The 18,851-nt window shown below is 39.0% G+C and overlaps 1 protein-coding gene across 7 annotated transcripts in view; it reads right to left on the bottom strand.

The window, feature by feature from the left end:
- Positions 1-18,851, bottom strand: part of cacna1c (calcium channel, voltage-dependent, L type, alpha 1C subunit) — a 218,103-nt gene that overhangs the window by 75,130 nt on the left and 124,122 nt on the right. For all 7 annotated transcript variants that reach the window (XM_040035288.1, XM_040035289.1, XM_040035292.1 and 4 more), the window contains exons 4-5: positions 7,014-7,153; positions 79-218 (exon numbers count right to left, since the gene is read on the bottom strand). In XM_040035288.1, the coding sequence (XP_039891222.1) occupies positions 79-218; positions 7,014-7,153 (280 nt within the window). The remainder of the gene's footprint in view (positions 1-78; positions 219-7,013; positions 7,154-18,851) is intronic.

Here is an 18,851-nt window from a genome sequence, read left to right as displayed (position 1 = left end):
CCCCAGAGCACCATTTGTGCTCCTGCTTTTCTCTCTTTCATTCTTCTTTTTTTTACTTCCATAGCTCTCAGTACTTACTCGGTACTCCAGAGACCAGTCTGAGGGGTCTGAGTACTCTGAATGCCCTCAGAGCCTTGACATCAAAGCCCGCCGCTTTCCCTCCAATAGGAGTAGCCCCATCCCCTTTTGTGGCCTGCTCCAAGATTGCACTGAATAACCTGTAAGACAGAAGGTAATGACTTCAATAACCATAAATTTCACATTGACATCCCATTTCCACATACTAGAGAATATATGAGAGAAAGAAAACAATAAAAGAGATACAGCTGTAAAGGCCCCGCCACAGTTGGTGTCATTATGGCCATGTGTTTTACATCTTTGTTTGCCACTTTAGACATTGTCAGTAGTGTTGCACAATATCAGGTTTCAGTTGAAATAAAACTTTTTAAACACTTTTTTCATTAATCCTATACTAAATGAATCACCAGTGGAAACATTGCAATATAAGTGAAATGTGCTTACAGCAGCCAAATTTGGGAACGTATTTTTAGAAGGTAAAGGCCTGGTGAAGTCAACAGTGTCGTTTCACAATTTGACTCTTGAAGAAACTCGAAAGCAAAAAATAAAACAGCTTAGCAAGTTATCCTTCCAAGAAAACAATCGAAAATGTTTCATCTGTTCCTTCTGTCTTTTGCAGATAAGGAAATGTGAGGCATGTGGCTTTAATGATTTGACAGTCAGCTCCACAGATGCCTGTGCATGACTGTAGTGAAGAGAGCTGCACAGTCAGGTTATGTGGTACTATGCAGAAAAACTCTCTTTTAAAATGTCAAATGTATTTTTACACTGTTGCCCTTTTTAGTTATTACCCTCCATGAAAACAGAAACATCCAGCCAAGAAAGATTTAAGCAAGAACTGCTCATGAGTTTAAATTAATGGACTTTGGCCAAAATGTGTGAACACTTTACTTTGGTGAAATTCAGGCCTGGGACTGATTTATTATAGTTTGGGTTACTGACTTTTAGTCAGAGTGACCAGTAATTACCAACCTTGGGACTGAAAGGACATCATTACAGAAAAGGGCCAAAACAGCTAAACAGGTGCACTCTGAGGATGGCCTTGATTTTGGATTTGAAGGGTCACAAGCCAATAAGGTTGGGCAGCACCGTTTTACTGTAGAGCAGTAAAAGTTTGTGGTAAATGTAAAGCGAAATGTCGTATAACAGTGCCCATGAGTGCAAACCGAGGTCGATGAAGTCATAATTTCTCACATTGGTCTGCAAGAACTTGGGATGAAATACAACACCGATCCCATCAGGCAGGCTGTGGTGGAAAGCAGAGGCCAGTGCCCAGAAATGTCTTGAATGACATGATCAGCAATCACACTGTACTCTTCAGGTTTCCATACATATTTGTCAATGTAAAGCAGAAGTATAATCTTCAATGAAGAGCTAAATATGCTCTTTTTAACGCTCCCCCCTTTTGTTAACTATTATCCCAATGAAATTATTGACATACATCCCTTTGGTGTAAGTGACTCACAAGCTTGAATTTATGTACGTCCAGCTGAGCTTATCGCTCTCCCCTTCCTGTCTCTGGCTCTCCGAGATCCTTTAGAAATCACCATACAATACCATTTTCCAGCTAGCGTGGCTCAAAGGCCAGTCAGTGGCACGTTAGTCATGGAGAATTATCAATTAGCACAGATGAAATGGCCACTTGAAAAGGCCTCTCAAAACATATCTCCCTCTCTCCCTCTCACACTCTCTCTGCCTCTCTATTTCGCACTACCTCCCTCTCAATTTGATTAACTCTCTTTTCCTCTCTCTCCCCCTCTCTCTTGGTGGGAAGCACTCCTTTGAAACTGAGCACGAACAGTACGTCAGAGATTCACAATTTTGCACCACCAGCATGTTCTTTTGTTGTAGGGTGTTTAAAGGTAATTAGAGCCTTGGAGTGTAGCACCACATTGTGAGCTGTATAGATCCACAGCTAAAGATAGTACCAACCGCACGCATTCAGAAAGAGAAAAAAGGCTGAGAGGTCTCACAGACGTCAAAATGTCAACACCGCGTCGCTTGAGAAAAAAATATTTACACTTAATTATTACAGTTTTAAAAGCTTGAGCATGTTTAAATAGTGATTCTTGAAGCATGTAAATAGCACTTGTAGCAAAGTGTGATAAAGTAAAAGCAGAGTCTCTGCTTCACATTTAGATGGCACTACAGTCCTTGATGCACTGACTCACTCAAGACAACTTTGAACTGATAATGTGTTATGCTGCAAATACACATACTTTACACCTTTAGATACCTTTGTTTGTTTGTTTGCTATCCTGCGAACAGAGAAAAATTGACTGACACATATTTGCGGATTTAAATAGTCTGTATATATCTACAGGTATTTATTTGTTCTTTCCTTTCTAAGTGAATTGAATTTATTTTATTTTTGTGTAGTTATCTGTGTGATTGTTTGGGCCTTGGCCGACTTTGCTCGGATCAGCTGGTTGTTGCGTTTGTGGTGTTCTAAACACGTGATATATTGAAGGATGTTTCTACTATATCTCCTTTTACATTTTTTATTTATTGGCATAAATTGTCATAAATGCTGATATCGATAGTTAATATCTACTGATAATATCAGCCCACTGATAAGCCTAATTTAGCTCATTTTGGTGTACGAGGTATGTGGAGTTGCTATCTAGTATTACTATCCTTCAAAGGCTCTGATTAATAGGTAAGTCTCTAGAACAGTGATTCCCACAGTGCAGATCAATGACTGTATAAAATCTTTTACATAGTCATTGTGCAGGAAGGAAACCCCTTGTGGGCTGTAATGGTACTGCAGGTGAGCTTCAGTAATAACAGAAGTATTTATATTTATATAAAGGTATGTATTTAGATAAAAAGTGGATCAAATCGGGTAATAAGAGATGGTAATGATATTGATCATTACTCTGATCTAAATTTAATGCTTTTATATTGAAGGTTTCCTCGAGTTTGGCCAGCCTAAGATACCACAGTTTATTCTTACTGTATAAGTTATCTACTTTTTTTTTTCTTACAAAAAGCTACAACTGACTCATGAAATATTATACCAAACCACAACACATTATATTATCTCTTATAAAAGCAAACATAGTCTATAAAACTCTTCGAACAAACTGTCACAAACTCTGCGCTTATAATATAAATGAATTGTTTTATAAATTGTTCTGTATGCGTGAAAGGAAAAGTTCTTTCCCAGCACGTTTTGTCATTCATCTTCAGTATCCAAAGGTGTATGGTACTCCTGTGTAATCTGAACATATACCTGTGTAAATACACACAAGTTTGCTTCACAATAATTTCTAACATTCTCCAAACAAGAAAAGTTCAATAGAAGAAAAAAATGCTTTTTTGCGGGTCAGGCCATGAAAGTTTATTCACATCACATTCACTGTTGTCTTTAACTCGACAGCATGGAAAGTATTGCCTGTAGTGCCGAATCTGAGTGAAGTATAGTGAGTTTTTCCACAGGGCTTTTTTCCCCTGTTTTTTTTCCTTTTTGTTACAGTGTAAAGCAAAATATTCATTCAGCTTGTATTAATTCTGCCCAAATTTTACATCCTGGAGTACAGTAAGTGTCACGTGGTAGTCTTCTGACCCTGTAAATGCTGAACAAATGAAATAGATAATTTTTTTTTGCCTGAATCCTTCACTCTGTATTTTGTATTGATCACACCCTTAATACAAGGAGGGAAAGTAAAATGAAAGAAACATAAAATTGCACGGGGAAGGAGATGGACCTAATATATCTGAGGAAAAACAAAAGTGGAAAAAGTGATGACAAAGAGTGAAAGAGAGAAGTCAAAAATGAAGAAGCAAGGTATGTATGAATGCAGAGACCAAGGTTCTTAACATTTATTTTCCAATCTGATCTTTAAGTTACTAAAATTGAACGTGGGTCTTTTTTTTTTTTTAATTGTTAATGATTATTAAAAATGTGGGTGGGGTATGGGGTACACATTTTTTTCTGTGTGACAGAAAAAAGTTTGAAAACTGCTGAGCTTGAGTCTCATTCATATTCATATTGCGCATGCACACATGAACACAGCCCGTTGAATTACTGAGCCTTAACTAATGACCTCTCAGGTAAGTGCCAGCCAAGTGTGGACCGTAGTATCTATGTGTGTGTGTGTGTGTGCATGTGTCTCTGAGGCTGCTCAGCACCAGGTACAAGCTCTTTCACCCATATGGTGAATAATCCAGAGGGAGTGAACTCTTGTCACTTCTCATCTATACACAGACACACAGACAGACTGGCAGTTAGATTCGCAAGGGCACAGAGACAAACAGCCACTTATGCACACAGCCACACAAACACCCAGCCACACACACTCCCTGCAGCTTGTGAAACAGAAGAAGTTTGTGTTTGTTAGCTTTTCACATCTATTCTAGTGGATTTTATTCGGTTTCCAATTCAGTTAAATGTCAAGTTAAAACTGAGTTTGCATATTAGTGGAGCGCTTTCTAATGTGTTAGCCCTTTAGCAAAGAAGTGGTTAGGATTAGGCAACATAAGCTGTTTGGGGGATATTAGGAAAGAATTATGATCATGTTCACCTTCACGACTGATTTACATAGCAGCAAAAAAGGAGCATACATGACCTTTGCACTGAATTCTGACTACCTCAAGCTAAAAACTAAAAATTTTGAAATTATTCAGTATTCTCAGATCTAAATCAGAATTTGGGGGGGGGGGGGGGGGGGGGATTTCTGAATTTGGAGACTGAAGCAAGAATTCAGACTTTAATCATCCAAGCTAATAAAATACACTAATCAAAAGTCAATAAGCTGTTTGGCATTGGCATAGGAGATTTGGTGTTCCCTCTGGGTGCAACCCTCATTCTCAACTCTACTGCTCATCTCTGCTGCTCAACTCTTAAATATGTTTACAAATGTGCCAAAGAAGAAGCAAAGTTACGACAAAGAAATAAACACAAATTTTCTTACATTTTGTGCCAAGTTTATATATATGTTCAGTGGGCCTAACCCTCTAGTATACATATTTTCTGAGCCTTTTGAGGCATCCATATCCAGTCCCCTATAACATTAATCATTAAATAGACTGATGTGTCATTCTGCATGACTCCAAATAGAGTCATGCAGTCAAACAGACGTGTATTTCGCCTTCTGAACTTCCTTTGGCAAGGTTGTAAGAGAAACAAAAATATTTGCAGGCATCAGTGCATTATAGTTGTAAATTAAATCATGTTACATTACAATAAAAGGCACAATTCACATCGAGAAAGAGACATGAACAGAGGGAGACAGACAGTGAGGGTAGATAACAGCTTAAGAGTGGCAAAGGTTGTGTTTATGCCACGGGCACTGGCACCATGTTTTCAGCCGATGGGATGTATGTGTGTGTGTGGTTGGTGTGTGTGTGTGTGTGGTTATAGGCTCAAGCCAAGCGTGTTCAGTTAGTGATGGCTAATATGAGTGAACACTTGACTTGCAATGAACAAGACTCACTGAATGTGCATGTCTGTGTGTTGGTGTATTTACAAAGACTTCCTCCAGGCTGAGGGTGCTTTCGTGCACACACGCACACACACACACACACACACACACACACACACCCACACACATAGGCACACACGCTCAATTAGACCATCTTTATGGCATAAATGTAACTGTCAAGTCCAGTGGTCAAGTCCAAAATTATGTACACACAGCACAGCTGGCAAGGGGGTCACACACACGCACACACACACACACACACACACAGGCACGCACGCACGCACACACACACACACACACACACACACACACACACACACACACACACACACACACACACACACACACTTAGGCAAAATGGATTTAGCAGATGGACTATGTTGCTGAGTTGCAGATAAAGAAAAACAGAGCAGAGCTTTGCTATCAGCATCTCACAAGCTAATCAGTTTAAGCTTCACCAATACACTGATGGCCAAAGTTTGCTGCAGCTTTAGCACAGATTTTCTGTGAACTAAAGAAAGCTTTGTCAGCGGACAATACTCCTCTCAAATGGCTACTACAGTAATCTTTCTAAAATACAACAAAACACTAAATATACTCGAGATATTGTGAAAAAAGAGCATGCATATCCTCAATCAGCTTCCTAATTCAGAATTACTTTGTGTGCCAGCAGGTTGGACATTGCAAATCAAATAATTTTACTGTCACAAATAGAGAAAGTGTTCAATAACACTGACAAGATCACAGCAGTTGCACTGATCCAGGCTATCAACACAGACAATTCGACTGTGAAAGATGAACATAATTTTGGCACAAACTGAACTTTTTATTTCAATGGTTGGATGTTAAATAAACACATGACTGTCGTGTTAAATTAGTAAATAAATTAACAGACTTCAGCTTCTCACCAAGGCCGTATATTTGTCTCTCTGTCGATGAGACGAGTCGAGCTGAATTTTACGAAACCTAGTGGAGATGTTGAGCAAGGAGGAGCAGTAGAAGAATCTATAAAATGTTAGTGCAGACCTGGATCACTTTCATTAAAATCGCAAAATATGGGATTGGCCTTGTGGAGTCTGTCTGAGTGCCCTTCTGGTTTTACAAACAGGAAGTAGAGTAAAAGATGAGCTACAAGAGAAAATATAGCTGCTTCTTTGCCTTTGCAACTGAAAGTAAAGAAGGCCACGTGAAACGCTATCTTACTGCAATTTTGATAGATGCTAACACTATGACTACCTCTTACATTAGACAGAGGCTGCCAATTGACTTGGCTGTACTTCCATTGGTTGACAGTAATTATACTAAGGTACTATGATTAATTTGCTAATGATGTGCTGAGGTTGTGTGTGTCAGGTAGCTGTTGAAAAGAGACTATGCATCACAATTACACAACTGAATCTATGAAATCTGCTTCATCTGTCAAACTTCATAGACTCACTTGGAGTAACAGAGAACCATCAAATAACACCTCGCAGTTTGTCTCTTTTCTGTGTGATTCTGATCGCTTACCCTACAACCACAATGATGAAGTCTAGCAGATTCCAGCCGTTCCTCAGGTAGGCGTTGGGGTGGAAGAGCAGGCCGTAAGCTATTACCTTCAGGAACGCCTCCACCGTGAAAATGATGAGGAACAGATACTCCACACGCTCCTGTGCAGACACAAACATAAAAAAAGTCCATTTACTCATCTGAGGGGCATCATTGCAGCATGACATAAAACGAGCAACAGACACAGATAAAATCAGAGGTAATTATAAATGAAAATTTGAAATCAGATTAAATGCTAAATTCATGTCGCAAAGGAATGATTCAGTATTCTTGAACCATGTGCAGTAAATCTTTTCATCGTGAGAGGTGGCTTATTGGAAAAAATTGACATGCTGTAGCACTATTATATACACACGTTCATTCACAATCATAAAACTTTTTTATTTTTCCCACATCAACACTAAGGACATTGTATATGACTTGTGAGCACTCGCAGTGCTGGCTGCCTACTCTTTCAAATTTATCAGCCAGAACAAGATGTTCTGCCGCTGTTTGTGTGGCTTCTGCTTTGTGCGTATGCATGTGTGTGTGCGTGCGCATGTTTGATTATTTATATGTTAACATGTATTTGTCTAACTTGTAATCGTGTACACAATCAAAGCATTTTGATTATTTAATCAAACTGGCTCTCTTCCTGTCCTACGACGTTACTGTCTGATGGAAGGAATGATTTCATGTGCACATGTATGCACACGCAAACACACAACGGGATTTTTACTACAGAGCTCCTCAGGGATTGTTGTCATATTGCCGACCCCAGCCTGACAGGGTCCTGGGAAATGTCCTGAAATGTCCTTGAAAGAGAGCAGGATCATATAACTTTCTGACTGTTGCAAAGTCGTAAACAATTCACCATCCACCTAATCCCTTTTCATATCTGATTTTAAATGTTTTGTCAAGTTTTTAAGGAAAATGAGATCAAAGCAATGCAGAAATCTATTTATTTCTTGCTGTGCAAATACAACGTCCTATATATAGAATTATTCAACATCCTCTTGCTTTCTGCCCAGTTTCTTTCTTTCTTTCTTTGGGGGGTGGGTAATAAAAACATCTATCAGTCCATCCATTCATTTTATTCCCTGCCCCTCCTCTTCTTCTCTCTATTTTCCCATGGATACATACACACAGCGGGCCAGAGGTTTGGGACAGAAGGCCAGGCAGGTCTCTCTAGGCTCCAGTCTCATCCCTGGGAAGAATCAGCTAAACCTGAAGAAGCTGTGTTTAAATTTACCAAAATATCTTCACAGGCTGACTGACAAAAGAGTTTAGGTTGGATTCCATCATTGACTTACATAACCACATACAATACTGATGGAAAACAGCTTCTAAATTGTCCAATCCATTGGAATTATATGCCTTCAAGCCTGTTATTTCCTCTGATCAATGCTGACATTTTTCTCCTGACAGCTACAACACTGACGTCACTGACTGTGCAACACCTGAGTCACATGCTGGCCTTTGTGTTTTTAAATTTCTTTTTGTTTCTGGCTTGTTTTGAGGCTCTCAAATACTAAATCATTTGCACTGAGAGGAAACATCTTTTAAAACTTAAAACTGATAAGGAATAAGTGATTAGCAAGGATCTATAAGAAAGATCTGTTTACCACTGTCATAAAATGGACATGACATTGGTTCTGGAAAAAATAAAAATGTATTCTTCTGTAGATTATACAGCAGGGGTGTCGAACTCCAGGTCTCGAGAGCCGATGTCCTGCAGGTTTTAGATCTCACCCTGGGTCAACACACCTGAACCAAATGATTAGTTCATTACCAGGCCTCTGGAGAACTTCAAGACATGTTTGCAGAGGTCATTTAGCAATTTAAATCAGCTGTGTTGGATCAAGGACACATCTAAAACCTGCAGGACACTGACCCTCGAGGCCTGGAGTTCAACACCGGTGTTTATACAGGGATGGCATTTTAAAACTGAATGCCAACCTTCTCATTGAGAATAAAATTTCTTATTCTTTAATGTATTTATTTGATTGTTGGTGATTTTAAGGACAGTACAAAGAGTGAACATTCTCAAATCATTGCTGAATGAAGGTTAAATGTTTGTAATGGTGTTTAATCCAAATCAGTCCGATCAGTCTATAATCGCTAAAGTGTTTCTAAAGTTAATGTTTATGTTGGAAAAACTTGTGTATACAGTAGCTGCATTAAGATTAGATGTTCAGGCTGATGGAAATCCGAAGGCCATCCAGCTAAACAAACAAGAAAAGACTACATCAGACTCCCATTAGGCCAGTTGCAGTGACACTTAACACAGCAATTTCCAGTACCATGGGAATCAGGCATTTTTCTAACCACTGATCTCACTTTTTCTCAAGTAGTTTTTTTCAAGTGTTTAAACTTGTTTTTTTTTTTTTAAGAGCTCTATATAAGAGCCATCTCAAAAATGTCTCATGAATCACAGCTGCCAACACATTACAACTGCAAGAGGCTGATAAAAAACAAAAAAACTTGTCCTTTGATTTCTTTTTTGTTCATAATGAAGCGATTAAACTTGTAAACCATGATTTTTTGCGCACTTAGAAATGCTCAAGTAACTTGACAGTCAAAGAAGTGACATGAATTATAATTCTGTGGATTTAAACAGGTTGAAACACAGAATACGTGAAAGGCGAGTCGATTTTTAGCCCAGGGATTCTGCGCCTCAGTCACCTGCTCAGAAAGCTGTCTTAAACTTGTTGTGCTCCTGCTCTCTACGTTTCTAACCTTCACTCATTTCAATTCAAGTCTGTTCAGCGTCTTTTTCAGCCCAAAAGTGTCCAGCTTAAAGATAAAAACTGAGATTTTCACAGTCGACACCTGTTTTTTTTTTCTGCGTGCGCGTTTCGGTTTCAAAGCCGGCAGAATTGATTTGGTTTAATATTCACCGTTTGTACCTGCCGACCCTTCACCGCACAGTGGAGTGTTAGCAGTGTATGCGGAAGTAATTAATCTCACAAACACACACATCCTCCCTCTCGAATATACAAAAGCTCTCTATCACGCTCGCGCTCTCTCAAAGATACACACACCCGAGCTGTGTATCTGCTGGTGACAGGCAGACAGTGCGGCGCTCAGAAACATAAAACAAAGAAAAACATCTGGTAGGAACAGCTTAGCCTGACACACATACACACACACAGAAAACACACACTTCCTCCTTTCCTTCAATTCATCCAGTCCTGTAAAGGGCAAAATCCAAAGGGGCAAGACTAATTTGGTTAGTGACTGGAAAAAGACGAGAGAAGATGAGAGTACACGAGGAAGAGCGGCAGACTATAGAGACAGAGAGAGCGAGAAAAGAAAGCAGACAGAATGACCGAAAGGTAAGCATGTGGGGGCAATAATTCAGTTAACTGTGATAGGTCAACCAAACCACCTATCCATCAACTAGGCCAATCAGATTATAGTATCGACATTCTACCATAGAGCAGACATTGTTTCCATTTGCAATGACCTTCTGTGTTTGTGTGTATGCTGCAAGACAGGATTAGCTATTAAGCTGCTTTTGAAGGAACCCACAGATATATCGCACTGTGTGTGTGTGTGTTAAGGCATGTGTGTGCAAGAAGAAGACAAAAAAAGTATCATATCGAAAGTATTACAACAGCACAAATCAGTACCACAGAAGAAATATCCTATTCTTCACTTGTCCCTGCCAAATTCTGACCCGATCATCTGAATGTTGCAGCACAAATCAAGACACATTAGACCAGCCAGTAATGTTCTAATCTTCAGCTTTTGTGTACTTATGTGAACTGAAGCCTCAGGTGTGGCATCCGGTGTGGTCTTCTGCTGCTGTAGCCCATCTGCCTCAAGGTTTGAAGTGTTGTGCATTCAGAGATGCTCTTCTGCATGACTTGGTTGCAATCAGTAGATGGTTTAATTGCCTTTCTATAAGTCTGCAGCAATCTTCACATTCTCCTCTGACCTCTGGCATCAACAGCCCATTTTCTCTCAGAGAACTGCTGCTCACTGGAGATTTTCTCTTATTTAGACAAATTTTTGTAAACCCTAGAGATGGTTGTGCAAGAAGCTCACAGTTGATTAGCAGTTTTTGAAACACTCGGACTAGCCTTTTTGGCATAGGATAGTGAGCTGTCTAGGATGACACCAAGGCTCTTAACCTGAGGTGAAACGAAAACTGCGAAGTTGTCATTAGTGAATGTGAAATGATTTGGTGCCACTTAAATCATCTTTCTTCCACATGCTGGTGTTTGGTTTGATCTTCAGCATATCTACTTGACATCCACAAATGCAGTTATATAACTGGACGAAAGGTAAGAAAGGAAAGAAAGGAAAGGAGGACCAAGGTTATTAAGGCCCTTGAAGGTGAGGAGAAGAAGCTTGTATACTATTTGGAAGTTCCTGAAGGATAGGGATGATGTGCTGGTAGGACGGGGTTCTGGTAATAATGTGGGCAGTTTTGAACCAATTGAAGCTTATGGAGGGATTTTTGGAGGAGACCATCTAAGAGTCAATTACAATAGTCAACGCAGGAGGTAACGAGACTATGAACAAGAACGGACGCCGACTGAGTGGAAAGAGAAGGATGTAATCGGTTAATGGTGTGTAGACGGAAATAGGCAGAATGAGTGAGATCACTGATGTGAGATTTATAGGATAGTGAGCTGTCTAGGATGACACCAAGGCTCTTAACCCGAGGTGAAACGAAAACCACAAAGGTTCAATAGTGAACGTGAAATGATTTGCCTTTAGTAGGCTGGATTTGGAGCTGATACGGATTTCAGTTTTATGCTGATTGAGCTTAAGAAAATTTGAGCTGAACCGGGATTTTAATTCAGAAAAACATTCTGGAGGAATCAGGCCTGCAGGAGAGATATAACTGGGTGTCATTAGCAAAATAACAAAAGTGAAGATCAAATTTATTGAAAATGGTACCAAAAGGGAGGATGTATATTATGAAGAGAAGAGGGCCTGAGACTGAACCTTGGGGTACACCAAAAGTGACTGGGAATAGACGAGAGTAGAATGATTTAAGTTGAATAAACTGGGAACGGTCAAGGAGATATGATTGGAACCCGGTTAGGGGTGTGTCGGAGATGCCAAGAGAGGAAAGTCTGTTTAGAAGGATGGAGTGAGAGAAAGTGTCAAAGGCTGAAAGATCATTAGTAACTTTAAGTAAAGCAGATGTACTGCGACATGAGCGAAAGCCAGATTGAAACCTCTCGTATATATTATTATGAACCAGGTGTGAATGAAGTTGAGCAGTTGTACTGCTGCTGCGCTTAATCAAGTTACAGATGAGTGTAGCAGGAGCAGTAGTTCCAGTTAATTAATGTTATCAGGTGAAGCAGTATGACTTTATAACTTTTCTCTAATTTGTTTTTTCCTTTTAAAAACTTTTACATACAGTAAGGGGTTAAATTTAGCCCAATAAGTTGGTGGGAAAAACCTGTTAATCATTTCATTTATTTTTTACAGCGCTTTAGATTTAGGTTACGATGTTGTAAAAGTTTGCACATTAGAATTATTAATATAGTTTGCTGGGGTGAAGGGGGTGGGAGTTGTTTAAACCTATGTTTTCTAATCTGATTTGATTCCACAATCTACCTTTGGAATTATTGTTGATACTCTTAAAAATAACTGCTGAAATAGCTGCCCAGAGGAGTTGTTAAGATGCACGGCTGAGTGGCAAGACTTGCTTCTTGAAAGACTTTGGTAAAGTAATATCAATACCCAACACCCTAAACAGATGGAAATTCTTTAAACGACGTGGGCTCTGTATGTAAGTCATATGCTCAACACCTACATCAGACTGAACTAGCAACCACCTCTTTCCTATATGAAGCCAACCAAAAGCCCGTGTGAGGCTGCAGATAACAATATTAGAAGCTCAGACAAAAAAGTAAGAGGATGATGCTTTGAATTCGAGCTCTTTTAACCCCAAGTAAAGTTAGGGCCACACCTGAGGCTCTGTCTTCTTCTCTAAGTGTCAACTCCTCCTCTCCCAATTATTTTTCTCTATCCCTCTCTCAGTTTCTCATTCCTCTCTTCTACATCTTCATCTCTTTCTTTCTCTCTATCTCTGTGGGTGCCAACAAGAAGTTACCATAGAGACCAAGATGGGTTTCTACGTTACCATGGAAACTGTGGGCTGCAACAGCAGCGGCAGCAGACTTTCTCTTCCTCTCTCTCTCTCTCTCACACACACACACACACACACACACACACACACACACACACACACACACACACACATACAGATGACACTGATCAGTACAGTACTAAGAATATCCACAGCACATAGTTCTAATTACTACTCTTCTATCAGCATTCAAACTTCCTATTGTAAGTCTTTGTGCACTTATGTATACCAGCAACAGCTCCTGTATGAAATCATGTGCTCATCTCTGATGCAGTCATCATGTGTTATACTTGCCACGTTTTACCTTTTACTTACCACCAGCAGATTGGACTTAGTCTCATATAAAACTTTAGTGTCACTTTACACAGGCCTTTCATCTATAACATTAAACTTAGCCAGTTCGGTATGGATGACCATGAGCACGTCTTTGCCAGTAGAAAGGCAAAAAGTGACCATATTTCAGACCTCTGTCTCAGGTGAAATAAACAATTCAGGCTGTCACTCTCATTCCATGACCTGTTCTTAATGACTTAATGCACTGTTAGTGGAAGGTGCAGTTAAGGTCCAAAGTGGACCATGAGTGGGCCAGAACAGATCCTTAAGCGGGCTCACGAGCCATAAGTTTGACACTTGTGATCTACAGAATAATGTAACACAAAATCATTGGATGTTGAATGCCAAGGTGATCCTACACTGCTTCAATAATGTTGAGGTCCAGCATCTGGGTAGACAAATCCAAGACTCCTTTTTAATTTTTATTTTTTATTCTTGGGGGGGATGCTTTTCGCATTTCTTAAGGACATGATATTGTTTATCTGCTTTTCAGGGCTGCAACTTCTTCTTTTTGCCTCCTATTGTTCAGTTTCCTCAACATTCCAACATTCAACCAAAACATTACTTTGAAACTAGTCAGGTACAAGGCCTGGACTAAAAATAAGTGAGAAAACAGTCGATGACTGACCTTCAAAACCTTCAAAAAACTATTGCTCAATATCAATTTAAAAAATATGAATAAAGTCGGATTCTTTGTAAGCAAAGTTTTCTTTTTCCATCATGTCTTTATTCACATCACATCATCTGTCACAGTTGTAAAGGGCTGCTTGAAAATGAAAAAAATAAATCCTAATCTAAATTACATTTAGATGCCAATTATTTAACATAATTAATCATTAACTTTATAAACAATATGAATTTAATGAAATCAAAAATACCAATTTTTACTTGGGTTTTTGGAACTTAATTGTGTAGACAGTGAAGCATGCCACTTGGCTTCAGGCTAGACTTAAAAGAGGGCGAACTGTAAACTGTAAAGATCATTATAGTAAATGAGTGGAGCACATAATTCTTTTATCTCAATTACCTTGTTTTCACAATCATTGGAGGCCAAAACTCCATCCTGAGTACCACATCTGACAGTCATAAAGAGGAAACACTCAGCTCTCCATTCCTGAAGTCTGCTCTGCACTAAGGACATCCAGCTATGAGCTTTTCATGGTCACTCAAGAGAAGAGAACTCTTTTCTTTTTCTCCAAAGCCTGCTATTGAGGTTGTATTGAGAAAGGCTCTTAAAGGTAGGCTGAGTTTCGATGGCAGCACCTTGGGTTGTAAAGTTTAATATATTGTCAATCATCTATGTCAGCTGCCCTGTTCCATGAGGCGGAAATGGAAAAGTGTCTTTTTCCTGTGCTCACTGCCTGATAAAACAGATCTCCAAGCAGAAATAAACACCAGAAGAAAAGAAAGAAAATTTCAGCATATTCTGCAGTTTTCTGTAATATAAAGGTCAACCTTCAACCTTTAACTTAGTCTAAATTATGCTAGGTTATACTACAAGTTCAACACGGCTTTGAATCCATTCCCTTTAATGTAACTGACTAATTCTGAGCTTTTAGTGAGACACTAGGTTTGGTTTACTGAATATATATGACAGTAAGAGCACGAGTGCTTATGTTCTACATAATTAAAGGTTGACACAAGGGAAGGGGACAAAACAAGATGTAAGGAGGTCTACATAATATGTAATTATGATATCCAGAAGCCTTCAGCTACAGCGTGTGTTCAGCAAACATAGCTTAGCAAATATTATGATTTCATTTGAAAAAAAGGCCAACCAACACTGCTTTGATATATTCAAGCTGTAAGCGGTGGCATCTCTGCCACTTACAGGTGATTGCAATTATTTTTAGAGATTTTCCTGGTAACAACTTTATAAATAGTCTATTATTGCACAACTACAGTCTCTTAGTTGTTGAGAGGCCACAGATCTGAACACAGTGGTAACATGCTGCATAACATGTTTAAATCAAGACTAAATTATAAAATTCAGTTCCAGTCTGTGGGACTCTGGCAGGAATTACATCTTGTCTTCATGCATCCAGCTGGAGAGAGATGACAAGAAAAGGGATCTATACTTATCAAGGGTCATGACCCCTGATCTACAGTTATAGATCAATGATAGATCACACACATACAGTCACTCACACAAGCAGGTAGGCCCAAGCTTACAGTAATATGGCTGATGAACTTTTGTCTATGAATGGAAAAATACTAGACTGTCATTGTTTATTTCCTGCAGTATACTGAATATCAAAGTTTACATAAAGACAAAAAACTCCAGTTTCTAGGCAACTAGCACTGTAACTACCAAATAAGAAAAGCAAGAGAGAAAAGAAGACAGGAGGAAAGTATGAAAGAAAAAAAGCAAGCACGAAAAAAAGAAAAAGCATGAAAACAAGAAGGGAAGAAAGAAAGGAAATTGAGACATTTGTATCCATGCAACAAACGTCTTGACACGCAATCTGTCTGTGGAGGTTGATTATCATGAGACTTGTGTGTCTAATGTGATAAAAATGATTCACATTTGTCTTTCCATAACAATTTTTACAAACACAGATGACATGCTGTGTTCTCTCATGCTGGTCCAGGGAGTTTGCACATTTCAGCTGTAGCTTTTTTTTTTAAAGGCAACTTTTAGGGGAAGAAATGACATAATACGAAGAAAGAATGCAGAGTGATGAGTATTGTGAAGGGCTGAGATTTATTTCATACTGTTGGTATGTCAGTATATGCAGTCATTTCAGAGTTTGAATACCAGCTGGCTGAGGCATTTCTATGTGGCGTTTACTCTGGATTCCTCTCACTGTCAAAGACATGCATGTTACATTAACTGGGGTACTAAATTGGACCGATAGTTTGAAATAATCAGATGTCAGATGTCTATTCATATTGTACAGAATTCACCTGCTTGCTGCTACTACTGCACATTCACCCAATGTATATACTACATATATATATATATATATATATATATATATATATAATGTTCTTCCTCTACCCCCCCCAATTTTTTTTTGCACATGTCGAGGAGCGTGTCAGGCTACATTTCACTGTGTGTTATACTTGTATAACTATGCATGTGACAAATAAAGAACCTTGAACTTGAACTAATCTTTATTTACTTCATACCACTTTATACATCAATCTATTAACTGTATGAAACAAGCTATTTTTGGCTCCTGGCCCTTTAAACCACCTTTCTTCTTATCAGTTGCTCTTTCTGTTCAAAAGTATAGACGTTCTTCACATAACTAGTTTATGTGTAATAATTACTTCCCCTTAAATGCGTTATACCTCTGGAGACAACTGTACTGTGCTAAGAATATGATCTTTGACATCGAAGAGAAGAAAAAACTACGAGTTTTTAGAGCTTCTTGCTCACTGGGATTACATGTATACAAGCCTCTTAATTTAAAACTGTGACCAAACTCAATATGAACGTACACAACGTATAACAATATCCTCTGTTTTTCTGAGGTAGTTCTTTCTTAATTTATAAACTGATCTCACTTTTACACACTACACACAGAGAGATTAAATATGTCAATAAACCACATCCCAGCTGAAATTTCTTTTGGAAACCAGACAACAAGTAGCATCAAGTTCTTATTCCTCTAAATAAATAATTGATTCATTCCTTTATGCTCTTAAGCTGTCTCTCTTCCTTTGAGTTAAAATGTTGGCAGCCTATCCCAGAATGCATCTGGAAGAAGTTTGAGAAATAACTTAACACACAAGCAGTCTTACATCCATAAAGCCATAAAGCCAAGCAAAAGTCAAACTGACCTTTGACAGAGACAAAACATTTAAAGTCATCTTCAAATATAGACCAAAGAGCAGAAAACCAGAGACGAGAAAATGTTTAGAAGGCTATCAACGTAAGCAGAGAACTGAAAAAGAACCAGAGTAATTGGTCTAAAAATAAAAGAACATAGGGGCATAAATCATGTAATATAGACAGCCACTGTGTGTGTGTGACTTAGAAAGTGTTGATAAATGTGTGTACACTAGTTGATGTCTGGGAGGAGGTAACTGGTACCCTTGAGAGATGAGAAGGAGAGAAAGAAAGCTGGAGATTGCAGAAAGAAAAAGAAAGATACTGTACATAATAGGAAGAAAATTAAAAAAACACCAGATGAAAGGTTGGAGAAGCGAGTCTTACTGGTTTTTTCCACTACCTCCTTTCCAGCTTACACACTCCCTTTCCTTTCTCCCGATCAATTGAAACATGCTACCCCTCCACTTCTGCATTCTGTTGAGTGTGTTGTGCCTGACTTATCACGACTTCGCCTGCGTCCTGCCTCACCACGCAGGGAGACAGATGCTGCACACAGACACACACACACATAAAAGTCACAGTCCTGAGTTTGGAGTTCACGTTCACACCCTCCCACGCATGTATACGCTCACAATACACACAGATTTGTGCGTGCAAGGGGACACACATGCAAAGGTACAAATGAAGACAAAGTGAAGTGAGACGCAGGATCACTGTAGTGCATCAAGATCAGAGTAGCTGCTTGCTAAACTGGCAGGAAGAGATAGATTACTATACTTTATGACTCATGGTACAGAATGAGTGTGTGTGTGTGTGCGTGCATGCATGTGAGTCATCTAATATGCCTCTTGGGCTGATCACGCTGCTGTGACTTCTAAGAAGCACGGAGAGACTGAAAGGTGGTATAGAATGACAAGACCTCACCACAGCATATATTGATATAGAATATTAAAAATAGCATCATTATTCGTCAATCTCTTACAAATGTCGCCCGATTATAGTTGCACTTCACTTCTGTCTTATGTGAACATGCCACTTTTGTGCACACGTCTACAGGAATACGAGTACTACAATAAAGTCACGTCTACAGTAAAAAATGAATAAACTGAGAACACAGGAAATCAAAGTAACTCTTAAACATCTCGGACTGCCAACTGGAATAAATGGGGGATTTAAATACGCCAGTATGTGCAGTATGGGCTTGGTTTGTCACCCCAAAGCTTTCTGTTCATATCCACCTTTACATCGTTTTGTCCTTTTTTTTTAGATTCTTCTCAATTCTCAATCAGTTGTCCTGTCTTCACAATAAGACGATGTAGAATGAAAATGGCTGAAGCAACAGACAAATCACTTAAAGAAAGAAAGAGGACGTCGCTGGTGTCGTTCTCCTCCTGGCATCAACTGAACCGAGCAATCAGAAAAAAAGACTACCCTGAAAAACCAACGATTAGAATTCTTAAAAAGAATATCAACACTACTCAAACTATCCAAAACTATAACACAAGATTTGCGATGAAAAACCCAATTGTAACTATTATTCACAATGACGCCAGCATAGGACGGCATTAACCACACGCACATACGG

Source organism: Simochromis diagramma, unplaced genomic scaffold, assembly GCF_900408965.1.
Source record: "Simochromis diagramma unplaced genomic scaffold, fSimDia1.1 OVJJ01000816.1, whole genome shotgun sequence".
Lineage (NCBI taxonomy): Eukaryota > Metazoa > Chordata > Actinopteri > Cichliformes > Cichlidae > Simochromis > Simochromis diagramma.
This window is presented reverse-complemented; position numbering and strand designations above follow the sequence as displayed.